The 15,213-nt window shown below is 38.9% G+C and overlaps 1 protein-coding gene across 1 annotated transcript in view; it reads left to right on the top strand.

Annotated features, from left to right (window-relative positions):
* The window catches only part of pdia5 (protein disulfide isomerase family A member 5), a 62,550-nt gene that overhangs the window by 6,613 nt on the left and 40,724 nt on the right, over positions 1–15,213 (top strand). The window contains exons 2-3 of the mRNA XM_005802972.2: positions 4,571–4,700; positions 8,372–8,459. Coding sequence (XP_005803029.2) covers positions 4,571–4,700; positions 8,372–8,459 — 218 coding nt within the window. The remainder of the gene's footprint in view (positions 1–4,570; positions 4,701–8,371; positions 8,460–15,213) is intronic.

Raw genomic sequence — 15,213 nt, 5'->3', positions numbered from 1 at the left:
CTGATGGAAGACATTTTTATCACAGCCATCGGCAACCGCCGCCTTGACGACGACAACAACGGTGTCGTTCTTCGGTACCTCCGTTTTAGGAGGAGGCGCCGGCGCTCTGAATATTTCATGGTACAGTGTTAAGAGCTGTTCCACATTAATAGAACAAGACACTTCAGCAGCAGGCTGTTTATCTCTCCGCAACCTTGATGTGTCGAAAGAGCATTTGAACATGTCAGACTAAGTAATTTATAATGAGTATGTGAGCAACAACAACAAAAAAAGGCTAGTTGGGCTAGCATAATTCTAATTAGTGGTGATTGTTAAATTTCTGTTTGAGTGGTTTCATCAAAATGTGGTTTCCTAAGAATCAAACACCCACACCTGGGGTTAAAAGGTTTAAAAATGTTTTCTGAGTTGAATTTGTACCTTAATGGATGAAAGATGCAGGCTTATGGATGGAGGGGTTTTAGTAATTTATAATGAATTCTGATAACCACCTTCATAGCACTTAGGCTCTTTTGATAGAAACACACTGTATTCCTCTGATTATAGATATTTGAAGTGCATCTTCGCTGGTTCTTGTCAAATTCAAGAATAACTCCTTATTAAGTCTGGTAGCGGCTGTGGTTAGTGTGGGAGGAAGAAAGTTAGCACATTTCTTTCACATGCTGGGATTAGATTCTCTGCAACGTAAACTTAGACCCCAAGAATGAATTGTAGAATATAAGCAGAACATTTCTGAAGAAATGTGAACAGGGCCTGCCAAAGTGTGCCCAGTTAGAGTTGACTCTTGGTTGCTAAAAACTTTACAAGACCGACAGATTTTAGTGACATAGTGGGTGTAAAATATTGAATAAAATGTTGTGCTACATGACTGGCTTTATTTTCACTCTTACATTTAACTTTATGACACGCAAAATTACAAGTGGGTCGTCCATATTGTCTCCAAGTGTATTCTGGGTAAAGCTTGTCACCAGCCGTCCACCAATGTCATCATCAGTTACTTGGCAACAGATGACAAACTAGCTGGAGCATTTCTACGGACTAAGTTAACATGAGTGGAGCTCCATGGAGCGGCAAAGTGAAAAGGATGGAAAAAATGGAAAAAAGAGAGCAAGGAAAAGCCAAAAACTGGACGCATATTTTGCTCGTCGTCTTGGAGATGAACCGGACTTTTTTGTTGGCAGCGATTTAGACACCCCAAAACTGCCAGCACAGCCAGGGAGCCGGACTAGTTACAGGTAGCAACTCTAACGTTATTCACAGTGTGTGAGTTAACTGTAGACTGACTGTAAATTGTATCAGTCCAGCCGCCTAGCTTACATCCCATTTCCTTTCTGTCGGTGGTACAGCGGTGATGACATTTAATCATATTTTTGAAATTAACAATATTTTATGATATTCTCATAAAGTGAACGGTGGAGAAAACAGCAAGAAAAAACCCAAATAAAAACATTTCTGATCATACGTTCAGTTTTGTTTTTTATTTACCATGAATAACTGAAATTAAGAATGACAACTAAGTCAAAATTTCTATCACGATAAAGGATATGATAGATAGCCACCCTTATCACTTATCATGGACACATATTCATTGGACTTGTCTTTTCTAGCAGCCATTGCACAGCGCATATAACGATTATAGCACCTGACCAAACACACTTGTTTACTAATGCTGAAGTGAGCAAAGCTCTGCAGGGCCGCGCTCAGCTGGGGTTGCTAGGTAACAGTGCCTGCTGATGGTGACTTAATAATCTGGAGGTTTTTGAAATGGCTCATTTTCCAGACATCAACTGAACATTTGATTATTAGCACTTGGATTCTTTCTAGAAGCAGTAAAGACCCAAATGGAAGTACAAGAAAGTGCAAAAGCACAACATTGCATAATTGTTCCCCTTTAAGAGTTAAGGAACAGTTGTGTTCCTGACTGGGAATCAAGTCAAAATGAAGTAAGCTTATTTCCTGTGGGATGTGGATGTTCCTCTTCTCTCCTCATCTCATTCTAATCTAGCTCCTGTTGCCACTGACTGATAACCACAGACTGCTCTCCTCTGAAACATGTCCCCTAGCCAGCCACTAATGAGACTACTCTTTGCCAAGCGCTCCCCTCTCGGGTCCCATACAGACACCAAAACATCTTATGTTTACCTTGTTGGCACGGCTACTTAATCACTTGCACACAGGTGACAAAAACACCACACCTGAGCACAAATTATACTCAGTAAGACTAATGGCGTGCCTTTCGTGTTGCCGTATGGCTGGATGCAGCGGTTGGCACTTTCTACAAATTGAAAGCGATTCGTCGCTCAACCAAGCTGTAGTCATAAAGGTCTTTTTTAAAAAAATAAACATGACTTGTGTGTGAGTATGCTACAAGTACTAAAGTATAGTGGTTGTAAGTCTGTGAAGAAATGCTAACTTTTAATAAGCGCGGATAGCCTTCCATTACTCCTTTTATTTATTTTTAAAACAAACCCACAGATCCGCTTTCGTCTTCTGCATTTTTGTTTCATCGAGGCCCATAGATTTGTGCTAATTTTTAAATTGTGCTTTGATGTAAGTTTCTCTTTTAAGATTCACGGCACTCGCACCTCGGAGGGGGAAATCTCGTTAGAAATTAAAGTAGAAAACGAGGCTGACAGGTGCTTGTTTTCATTCCGGGTGATGTCACTCATAAGGCCGCTGGATCGCTAAGCGCGCAGACAATGTTCGGTGTCTAATTTAGTTCTCCGTAGGCAGAAACGGAGCGCTTTTTAATGAATGCTGATGGCGCGCAGAGGATTAGAATGCAAAGAAATAGCTTTATGTGGCTAGAGTGTAATCAGTCTTCTTTTCTTTAGTCATCTTTGATTAAAGTCCAAGCCACACGGTGTGGGTTTTGTTTGCCATATTAGAAGTTTCACACTATTTGCTCAACTACTGGTAATTGTGAAGGCGCTGGACCTGCCTGTTGCAGGTTTTGAAGTCAGTTTCTTTTCGGTACTGTCAGCTTAAGACGTCACTTATGTTCTTCAGATATACTGTAAATGTTGTGTAAAATGTGAATTAAAAGCTTTTTTTCCCTCATAAAAACAAATTACTTTAACATACTTTGCGTTTGGAAGTATTAATATATTTTTATTTCAGCCTATGTGTACATAATTTGTGTACACACGTATATATTCAAAAAAAGAATGATTTCCAGGTATTTTATCTAGATATAATTAAAGAGGCAGATGACATGACATTCTCAGCGAACGTTGTTAACAAACGGACCGCAGATGCCAAGGAAAAGTATTTACATTTCCGTATTAGGGCTATTATTGATTAAAAAAAACAAACTTAAGTGATCATAAAGGAATACATTTCTACCAAAAACCATATTTGCAAAAAATTGGATATTCTCTGAGTAAGCGCATATATTTGCAATATTAAACTAGGACATTCTCTTACATTGTAAAGTCAGATATTTGCATGGAAAAAACGGACGTTTTCTGAGATTGTGAATTCAGAGATAAAATGCCAAATGTCCTCAGTATTTATGAATAGTGTATTTGAATAGAACGATAACTCCCAGGTGCGGACGTGATTGGGACAAGTTGCAGCTTCTTCCTCACTGTTTCAGGCGGATCTCATTCGAGGCTTTCATGGTGATCTGGCCTCCTGAGACGTCGTTTTGATTCAGGGAAAGAGTCAGGATCTATTACTTACACTTTGGAAAATGTCCAGATACCAATCTTTTAAATTTACTACTTAAACCTTAAGGACGTCCATTTTTTGGTCACAAATGTCTGACTTTTATAATGTCAGAGAACTTATTAAAGTTCTTTTTTTTGCTTTCTCTGATGGTACTTTGTCTTACAAATTTCTGAATTTATGATGTCAAGGAACGTCCTCGTTTTAATATCGTAAATATCTGCCTTTAATCCTGGGAACTTTTTTTTCTCCCTCACTTTTATGGCTTTTCAACATCAGAGAATAGAGTTTTTTGGCAGAAGTTCATGCACATTATTATTATTATTTTTATTTGCAATGGTCCTAATATTCCGTAAGTATTAAACACACAAAGAAAGGGAGTTTTTGAAGCCATGGTTACCATGAGAAAACACTTACTTGTACAGAAACAACTTTTTGAAAGAGTTTTATCGTCATAAATGAGCGGTTTCTGTGTGCTTTTCTTAGTGAAAGTAGATCCCTACCTTAAATCTGAGATTTCCAAAAAGCAGCAGACAAACCACATCTTCTTTACTGTGATATGTTTAAACTTCCTCTCATAGCTCCATCAAACACAGACATAGTTACACTTGTAGAAAGTACACTTTTCTTTTCAAGTACTTTCTAGCATCTGATGAAAAGCTCCCACTTGTTGAAGGGTGTCTCCGGAAGGTTCTTTTTACGGGGCAAGAAACCTTCCTCCTCCCTAAGAAATATGAATTCAGGCATCGATTTCCTTCTGACTGAATGCTCAAAATGTTGAAGTTGTGTTCAGGCGTAGGAGGAAATGGTAAATTAGGATTTTGGTTTTCGGGTTCTGGACGTTTTTCTTTCAGCGAGTATAACATTTAACGACCAGTTGTGTGTTTCGTGTGTGCTTCCCCAGATGCTGGTGCTGTCGTCGTCGCTGGCAGCTGTGAAGGTGTCTCCTCTCATAGAGAAGGTCAGCGACCACAAAGACTTCAAGAAGCTGCTCAGGACAAGAACCAATGTCCTGGTGCTCTACACTAAGACAGGTTGGAAACAACAGCTGCCCACTCTGAATCCATAAGTCTGTTCAGCCGACAGGTTTTCCAGTGTAGCTGCTAGATCAATGGATGCAATCTGACATCTTTCATTGGTTTGGGTTCAACGCATGTTTACAACCCTAACTATGTGACATGCCTTCACATCAGCAAGGTTTGGGAGAACATATCAATTCCCATACAGTAAACAGATAAAAGTATTTATTTGAACAAATTCTCTCTTTCTGGCAGCTGATGGGTGTTTTTATTTTTCCCTCTGAGATTTCCTGCATTGATAGTAATTATTGGTTGGATTATCTAGTGAGATTGGGTTGCTCCCAACTGTATCTGTTCATAGCTCTCTTTATGACATCCACACTCGGTGATCGTGATGCTGCTAAATTTGGCCTCAGATTTGAGAACTTCCTGATCTGCACTTGATTTAAAAGTCGAACTCACTGCTTAAATAATTGGGAATTCATGGACTGGTCAAACTCTGGCATTTACTCCACGGTGCCGTAAAATAGACTTTTATTCAGCGGCCAAATCGGAAGCAATAAATTGGACGCTAACTTTGTTATCATGTGGTGGTGGGGGATTTATTCTTCTGAAGCAAGAGAAAAAAACTGTTGAAAATGTAATTTAATGAACAGGGAAGTTAAATTAACTTTTATGTTTTTATGGGAAATCAGTTGGCAGCAGTCACCTTCAAAAGATTTGGCTTCGACTGACAGCAGTGTTGTACCTTAAAAACATTTTAATGACTAGTTGTGGAAATTAAATTTAAAGTGCGATGGCCCTGCTGTGAAAACCTACCAGCCTGACCAGATTTCCTCAGGCTTTTGCCGCTGGTCAAGTTGAGATTCCCAGTTATCAGTATAAGAAGCAGCTGGCTCTTAACATCAAGTCTCAGTGACATTACAGAGTCGTGGTCGTGAGCATTGGTTCACTGCAAGTCCTCATCCCAACCATGACAAGATTAGCACACTTCAACACTAAAGTTGCCACTAGCTTAAAATAAAATAATAAAAAAAAAAGATTGCCACTGGTTGGTACGACAGCATATTGCAGCGATAGTAAATAGAAAAAAATGGAAGAGTAAATGTCCTCCAAAAAGCTTAGAAATTTTTAAGTTGATCTCAGAAATGTTTTTGAAAGGACTTTCTGAGTTTGAAAAGACGAGGATTTGCCAGAATTTCATTTTTTTTTGCCTTTTAGGAAGTTTCAAACGTTGAAAATTTTTGACTTTCACATATTTTCTGAGTTACAAAAGTTACAAAAGACGATTTTCAAATTTTAAAACTAGAAAATTACTAGCTTACTAGTAAAGTTGCGATGTTATTTCTTGCAAATTTTAAACAAAAAAATTGTCACTTTTTTCCCCAAGAATAATTCTGTTTAATTTAAAAATTTCTGGGAGGATTTTTGCGCAAATTTCCAGTTTTTCATTGCAGAAATTGTATTTTTTTCTAGAAAATGTTTTACTTAATTCCAAGATTTCTAGGATGTTTGGTGGAAAATGACTCATTTTTATTTTTCTATCTACACCGACCCTAATTCACCATCGTAATCTGGTGGTTATTCTTAGCTAATCAAAAAATTGTGTGGTAACTTTTCCCTTAAAAAAAAAAAAAAAGATTTATTCTTATTTAATTATATTATTAAATATTAACTTTTTTTCTTATTGCATGCCACAAACACAAAATGCAGAGAATTTACCATCCTGCTGTCTCTGGCATGATCAATACAAATAAAAGGAAGCCATTATTATGTGGGTTATAAAAGAAAAGGTGTGGACAATATTAAACTGCAGTTAAACAAAAACAGATCTAATTTTAAGTCCTCATGAGTTAAACTTCTGGAAAAAATGAGTCTGTTTCTTTAAGTGTTAAAAATGCAATAGAAACCACAACGTGTTAACTTATTTATGAGTTGAAATTTGAGTAGTTGAGTTTATTGTCACCTATGAAATGAAATCATGACAGAGGTAATATATATTTCCATCAGCTGCATGAAGTTTGCTGATTAACACAGAATTTGTGCACTAATCAACAGAATGTGGGACTAAACGTTTCCTCAAACATTCATTTTGTGGTAAACGTAGCTCGGTGGCTAATTTCACAGAGTGTACTTGGCAGGTTTAAGAACATTTTTATGCGACTTTATTGCTTTTATGTCTGCTCACAATCAACCCCTGGGTTTCGTCTCGTGGGCTGTAAATTATACATTGTGCAGAATTTCAGTTTATCATCACCCAACTTGAAGTCTGTTCGGACTTTAGACGCTTTATCCTCTGGCATCCTAAACGCGTTTTCACCAAAGATGACAGCAGCATGACGAGAAAGGGCGGGATGAAGTTGGTTAATGTTACAAAAGTGAAAATATGCAGGTGTTATAAGTAACATGAGGCTGAAATGAGAGAGTACAACACCCAGACTGTTTACCTGGAGCGAAGGGTTGACGAGCGTTATCAACCCTTATTATTATTTTCATTTCATTAATGTTTGAAAATTGACTAGACCATTGCAAGAATTAGTTGTTTTGGTGTTAGCTTGGAAATATTTTCCTACTGCATGCATGGATTACAATAAAAACAATCATTAAAGAGTATGTGTGGTAACGCCCAAAAGTATTCATACCCTTTGAATTTCTCATATTCTGTTAGTTCACAACCACAAAAAAAAATATTTTATTGGAATTTTATGATAGACGAGCACAAACTAGTACATAACTGCGAACATTACCTTTACTTGAAAAAGAGTAAATGTACAACTCAAACATTAATGTCACATCGCAGCTCCGATTTTATTGCCAATTATAGTCGGGGGTTATAGCTAGTCAGCATATCCAGACCTCTTGGACTCAACAGGGTCATAAACTGATAATGAATTAATTTGGTTTTGCGGTCATCTTTAAGGGTGCGGCACTGAACAATGCTGATAGTGTTTCTGCATCTAAAAATACCCCGGACCTGGACCATTACAACAACGCATTCGGTTCACACACTAAACAAAACGCGCTGCTTTCAGTGGGAGGATAAAAATGATGAATTGCATTAAGGAGTAGAATATGTCTTTGCTTGCTTTGCTCAGAGGAATCCACTTTGCTTGCCATATCTGATAAAATTCTGATATAATGCAGTGCGTATTATATCGCGTTGGCTTTTTTTCCCTATCACAAAAAGCAAAATGTACACCTTGGTGGTTGTTTTTTTTTTAATCTCTGACATAGGAGATTGAGCAAGTCTCCAGCGGACTCCTTTGATTGAGTTAATACAAAACAATCATAACATCTGATTATATAGCTGCTGAGATGTATAGCTCCTAGAAACCTGCGTGATTTTCATCCTCGTACCCCCAAAAAGTCGTCCTGTTTCCACCCTTTTGTGTCCAAGCATAATCTTCCCGTCTTCCGAACATTGACGCTATTGTCCGGTGATGAAAGCGGACGTAACTCGAGCCGCTTGTGTTAGACCCGTCTCATGAATCCTCTTCCATCGTCGCTCTAACCCAAACCTAGCGAGCTCTTTCTTTCTCACCTTTTTGCTTCAACGAAACGCCGATCCCCCCGGCTGTAATCCAACCCGTAGTCTTTTTGTCCGAGTTGACGGCGTTATCTGCGTCTTGTCTGGGCTGTGAAACTGTTTGGGTAATGAGGCTGATCATTTTATTCTCTGTCCACAGCTACATCGGGGGACTCCTATCTGAAACTGCTGTCTGACGTTGCCCAAACAGTGAAGGGCCAGGGGACCATTGCGTGGGTCAACTGTGGGTAAGTAATTGGATGATTGGAATTAATCTCTTTCTTTGTTTTTTTTCTTCTTTCTTTCTTAATTCCATGCTCTTTTCACACATTCACTCTCTTTGTCGGGGAAATTTTCTGACCAACTCCAAAATGTAGTTTCTGTCATAATTCATAATTCGCTGAGGGGTAAATAACTCTTCTCCACAGTTTCTATTGTATAGGGCCAATCAGAAGGCCCACTTGACCTTAATAGAGCAGATGAAGCTCTGGGTCTAATGCAGTACTTGTTTAAATGCTTTCGGTCAGTTTCTTTGTTTGCCATACACTATTTAAAAAAAGAAAAAGAAAACACAAATCATACCTAATGTTTCTCTAACATGGTCACTGCCACACAAGCTACTTCTGCGTCGTCTTTTAAGATTTACAGAGTGTCTCCTATTTTCTGAGAATATATTATGTGCTTTAAAGCAGCTTCTGTTGAAACCGTGGTTGAATTTACATTTCGTCATTTCACTTCAAAAGCAATTCAGACGTCATTCCTGATCTTTGAATGACGTCCAGAGTCATGAGACTCGTGACCAAAACAACCTGGATACCAAGAGTTGGACAGAGTGAAGGTTGTTGAGAGGATTCATGTTTTCAATCCATCAATCAATCAATTAAACATGTTACCAGGCTTGAAAGGAAGCAAAATTGGAAAAAATATTTAAAATCAGCATAGAAAGGCTGTTTTTCTAATCACACGTTGAGTATTTTCTTTGAGTTCTGCTTCTATGTAGAAAAATTCATATTTTTAATAATAGCTTCAGGCACCTGTCTACCCATGTTTGATGTTTTTGTTTTCTGGACAGGCTATACTAACGTGGATTAAACTAACATGTGGGCATTAATCGTATGGTTCATCATGACAAATTTCTTTTTGTGATAAGATTTCTGATTTATTGTTCTGATAAATTCCAGTTAGTGTATAAAAACACAAAACAGTCTGTGTTGTTGGGATTTTCCACAGTGTTTTCAAAGAGAGCATCAATAAATACCAATGAAATTTGCAAATATGATTGAATTTAGCTACTGTGTGCAGTTTAGGGATACAAATCACACTTCTTTATGTGACTGGTGTTTGATAGAGACGTATTACAAATGGATTTCTTGTTTATTCCAGGAGCGATATTTATTTCTGTGGCTGCATGCTAATGTGACTGCATGACATAGAGTTGCCTAAAACAGAAGTAATAAGTAGTTCTCACTTTTATTGTTATCACAATAGAACCACAAAATATCGTGATAAAATTTTAACTCTGTGTCACCCACCCCTATGTGGATCGGTATCAGCCGATACCAAACATCAGATATCGGTATTGGCAGTAAAAGAAAATGGATTGGTGCATTCCTGAACCTTTGCTGAGATAAATTAGATCTGCTTCACGCGTAAGTATAGGCCGACCACCGATCTCCTGAAATGAAGGAAATCCGCATCAATAAATCGGCGCACCTCTAAAACCAACTAATTTCCTTTCATATGGTTCAGATTATTGAACTTTGGACAAAACCGAGCGTCCCAGCTAGAATACGATCCTTGTTTCAACGTTGACTTTGATTTTCACGTGTCATAAACCTGTTTCAAACCACGCAGCAGAAGTCTAAAATGCTAAACAGACAAAGACGAGAATAGTTTCCTCTAAGCTACGTCTTACTTTGCTCCCCACTGATCTGACTTTTTGACTCTCTTCTTTTTTTATTGTTCTTCTTTCTGCCCTTCTGATGCTCAGTTTCACCATCTTCTTTTTTATACCTGTCAACCCATCAACTGCATAAACTTGGCTCTCAGAAGAGAGAACAGAATGTATAATAACACTAGAAACAACGAGGAAGGGAGTAAGTCCCCTTCGACACCTGGAGCTCATTCCAGCATTCACAATCTCTCTCAAGCTTGTCCGAGACCGAAGACGAGGTGGACGGCAGAAAGAGCCAAATTCAAAAATACTTTGAAGGACCTGTCAAAGGTGCCGGTGTCTGTGTTTCAGTGCAAAGGCACTCTGTGATGCATATCCGTCTTTAGTGTATACTTTCTGCCTCGCTCCCTCTTTTTCACTCTTTTACCCTCACCGACTTTAGAACATTAAAGCGAGTGCTAATGCTAAGCAGAATTTTATTTCGTCCCAGACACCCGCCGGGGGAGTTAGAGTTAACCGGGTTTATCACTGTAGGACACGCGGACCCAATGCCAGGGCTCTCTAGCTAAGCATTGTACTAGTTGGCGCAATTCTCCATCATCTCAAACGGGCTGGCTCCGAATCAAAGCCCCAGCTGAGAGCTCATGGCGGACAGAGGGAGAAGGAGAGGAGAGAGCGTCTCGCAGCGTGAGAACTGGTGGTACTGCCAAGGAAGACGGCCACCGAGGCCAGAATGACACACTTTGAACAGATGACAGCGACCTGAGTGTTGGCCAACCGGGTTCCACCAGTGGGATGGATGATCTCACACAGGAAGGAAATGGAGGGCCGGCTGCCCCTTTCCCATTCCTCTGGAATTTTGGAAGAGAGCAAAGAACACATAGAAGGATATACGAGTTTTGGCTGAGGCACTGGGAAGAGTAGAGCGGAACAAAACGAAGATTTGGGATCCAAATGTAACTTTTCAAATACTACTGGATGTCAAGCCTTTATAATGGGGACTTTGTTTTTAAATGTTGTCATTTCTTCCTTTCTGCACGCCATACTTGTGAAAGGTTTTACTTTCTCAAGTGCCCCAGTAATGTTAATTAGACGTGTCTTATCGCGTTATTACCAGCAAAACGATTTTTCATTGGGGAAAGACCAATAAATAATACACGTCTTCCGCTTTTACCATTCTCAGAACTGTTTCTGGTTTGAATTTACATTTCGTCATTTCACTTCAAAAGCAATTCAGACATCATTCCTGATCTTTGAATGACGTCCAGAGTCATGAGACTCGTGACCAAAACAACCTGGATACCAAGAGTTGGGCAGAGTTAAAGGTTGTTGAGAGGATTCATGTTTTCAATCCATCAATCAATCAATTAAACATGTTACCAGGCTTGAAAGGAAGCAAATTGGAAAAAATATTTAAAATCAGCTTAGAAAGGCTGTTTTTCTAATCACACGTTGAGTATTTTCTTTGAGTTCTGCTTCTATGTAGAAAAATTCATATTTTTAATAATAGCTTCAGGCACCTGTCTACCCATGTTTGATGTTTTTGTTTTCTGGACAGGCTGTACTAAAATGTGGATTTTACATCTGGGTATTAATAAAGTATCTTAACTCATTATTCATATATATTTTATATAAAAAAATTTTTTTTTGCCATTTTTGTATATTAAAAACACACAAAACAGAGCAATAATCTTCTGCTTCCTCAGAAATCGCTGACCAACATGTGATGCTGCCTAAACCAACGTTTTAAAATGCTTTACTCAGAGTAGAACAAAACAGAAATACCTTTTATTGTCCCACAATAGTGACTAATATCCATGAAAATGAGTCACCATTCCCAGGTTTCCTGCTCAGCGCAGTGTTTGACCATTGATGCGTGGATTGCTGTTATTCCAGAGACGAATGGTAAATGACTGCATACATTCACTGAGCAACAAGTTGCTAACGTTGTCACACTCTCTTTGTTGTACTGAATGAACATCCGCTGGTTGGGTCACCATAACTTTTCTGCTTTACTCACGTTTTCTTCTCGTCTGATTGATTTGGACAGCAGTCCACCGACGTAGTGATGCGTTTTTCTTTTTTCCACTCTGAGTCACTTGTAGAGGAGCAACGCTACGTTTAACGTAAAGCAGGTACTGTGTGTTCTGTACCCGGATGATTCTGGATTCAGAGGATCTGCTGATGTTTTATTCAAATACTGCAGCTCAGAACATTTTAAAATTCTTCGCTGGGTCAGTTTGTCCTACATCTGCTCACGTTTTTAATCATTTCTAGGTTCTAGATAATATGAGGTTTTGCCATTTTCTGTCAAACATAAGTTTTATTTTAAGCACCATGTTGTAGACATTTCACAGTTTGTCAAAGAGCATGGTTCTCAAACATATACAGTACAGACCAAAAGTTTGGACACACCTTCTAATTCAATGGGTTTTCTTTATTTTCTTGACTATTTATAAGGCAAGAAATCCCACTTATTAACCTGACAGGGCAGGTTGACCTATGAAGTGAAAACCATTTCAGGTGACGACCTCTTGAAGCTCATCAAGAAAATGCAGAGTGTGTGCAAAGCAGTAATTACAGCAAAAGGTTGCTACTTTGAAGAAACTAGAATATAAGGGCTATTTTCAGTTGTTTTACACTTTTTTGTTTAGTGCATATTTCCACATGTTATTCATAGTTTTGATGCCTTCAGTGTGAATCTACAATGTCAATAGTCATGAAAATAAAGGAAACTCATTGAATTAAAAGGTGTGTCCAAACGTTTGGTCTGTACTGTACATGTAGCACTGATAGTTCTTGGGCTGCATTTAGCGGCTCTTGGATTTTGGTATCAACTACTGATGCTCCCTGATATTCCCTCTAAAGATTTGTATAACTCCTTACTTTAATAGTTCATAGACCAAATATATGCTAAAATTGATTAGTACCCATATTTTTGCACTAACACAGAAGCTAACGTCTGCAGACTTCATGGGGTTCATGCAATCAATACCAAAGGAAATAAGTGGTGCTCCTGAAGTGGTGCTACTTGACATGCTTGTTCAAAAGTGTGTCAAGTAATATTCTGCCAAAGCATTTAATATTTCCAAGCTGCGTTTCCTTGTGAATATTTGATAAAGAAAAATCAGCATATTTGCAGATTCTCTGTGTATAATTTGAAGTTGTGTTCCCCAAGTTGGTCACTCCACAAATAGGCAGCAGTCTTCTGTATTACTAAAATAAGAAAGTGTGGTGGAAATTATTGATTGGCTTCAGACACAGAGGTAATTTCTTTCAAATGTGGCACATTTTGTTGTGTAAATAATTCTAAGCAAGTCTTAATCTAAAGAAACTAGCAATCTTAGCATGCTCCAGATGTCAAACCAATGCCCACCACAAGAAAATTAGAAAAGGATTACAATTTTAAATGACATCAATTTTGCATTTTCACCCACCTAAGTCGATTAAAAAAAAGTGTATTTTGAAAATGTGCCACTTTGAAAAGTTTAATATAATCTAGTGACGGCGAGCCATTTTTTCACCCGCGGCTGTGTGTATCAGTGATGTTACCAAGCAATAAATCAGTGTAGGGAGTCGGAGAACAAAATAAGAAGACATTTGTAAAAATGTGTTTAAACCTTGGGCTATTTTCTGTCAGTGATGTAACATTTCTTCTTTCTTTAATTTGCCTCACAAACTCTCTGCATTCAGCATACCACAGTTAGAGGGAGCGAGAAGGCTCGGTTTCATATCTCATATTCAGATGTCCCCAGGCTTCGGTGCAGCTGACAGATTTGCATCGCTGCCTCAAAATTGTTCGAAGAGTTTTGAAAGTGATTCTTTTCTCCTGATTCCGTTTCAGAAGTAATTTTATTTTCACGACGTATGTGGATTAACAGGCAACAAAAGATACAGAATGAAATGGATACAGTTTTGAGAGCGTTTTTTTCCCCCCCATGCCCTGCTCCCTCAAGGTCACCTGTATAAAAACGGCCCATCCGAGAGACATTTCTGAATGGCTTCCTCGCGGCGTTTCCCTCACGTGGCAGTTTTTCAAGCTGTTGGAAGCAGCAGACTGATCTTGAATCAGGTGACTACACCTCATCTCCAAATGCGGTACGTGTCGGGGGTTACATCTGCTCCTGTTGTGCCCTTACTGTTGCCATCTGCCACCACAAGTCAGCCCTGTTGTATCCCGTTCTTCACACGCTCCTCATCTGAACTACCGCCTGGCTGTACGCAGCCACACAGACTCAATCTTAGCGCAAAACAACACTGAGCGTATGCTGTGATTGTGTGGTGGCGGGTACAGCAGCCACAGCTGAGTTCTTCCTTTCTAAAATTGGTTGCCATCAACTTATCGTTTCCCAATGCTCCAACCATTCATATTCTCGGTCACGACGGAGGAAGAGGAGAGTTGCATCACGGTTATACTATAGCGAGTGTGAAGTACGTGTAGGTGGTTAGATGCATTTTTATTTCCAATCCAATTACAGATGTAAGTCTCGTTGAACGTTTTGATGCTGGTGAGAAGAACATTGCCAACGATGTTTATCCACACTGAATGTTTTAGCTCAGTGTTCATATGTTGGCTTAGGAAAGTTGTTTACTGCATATCAAGTAGCAGATTGAACTTTAGTGAAAAGCACTTCTGTTATATATGTCATAAGTATTAATTTATATAAATATACGTATATGTATACATGTGTATACATATACGTATATATAATCATGGGGAGAGAATCATTGGTCGGCCCCTTCAGAGTCCCTGAAGGTGTGAAAATGACCTCAGCAAAGTATATGGACTTTCTGACTGATCACTTTCTTTCATGGTTCAAAAAGAAGAGCCGTACCTTCAGTAGCAAAATCCTCTTCATGCATGACAATGCACCATCTCACGCTGCAAGGAATACCACTGTGTCATTGGCTGCAATGGGCATAAAAGTGGAGAAACTCATGGTGTGGTCACCATCCTCCTCTGACCTCTGACCTCAACCCTATTGAGAACCTTTGGAGTTTCCTCAAGCAGAAGATCTGAGGGTGGAATGCAGCTCATATCAAACCAGCAGCTCTGGGAAGGTTTTCTGACGTCCTGCAAAGAAATTCAAGCAGAAACTTTCCACAAA

This window comes from Xiphophorus maculatus, chromosome 7 (genome assembly GCF_002775205.1).
Source record: "Xiphophorus maculatus strain JP 163 A chromosome 7, X_maculatus-5.0-male, whole genome shotgun sequence".
Classification (NCBI taxonomy): Eukaryota; Metazoa; Chordata; class Actinopteri; order Cyprinodontiformes; family Poeciliidae; genus Xiphophorus; species Xiphophorus maculatus.
The sequence above is the reverse complement of the archived record's forward strand: the minus strand, read 5'-3'. Positions and strand labels throughout refer to the sequence as shown.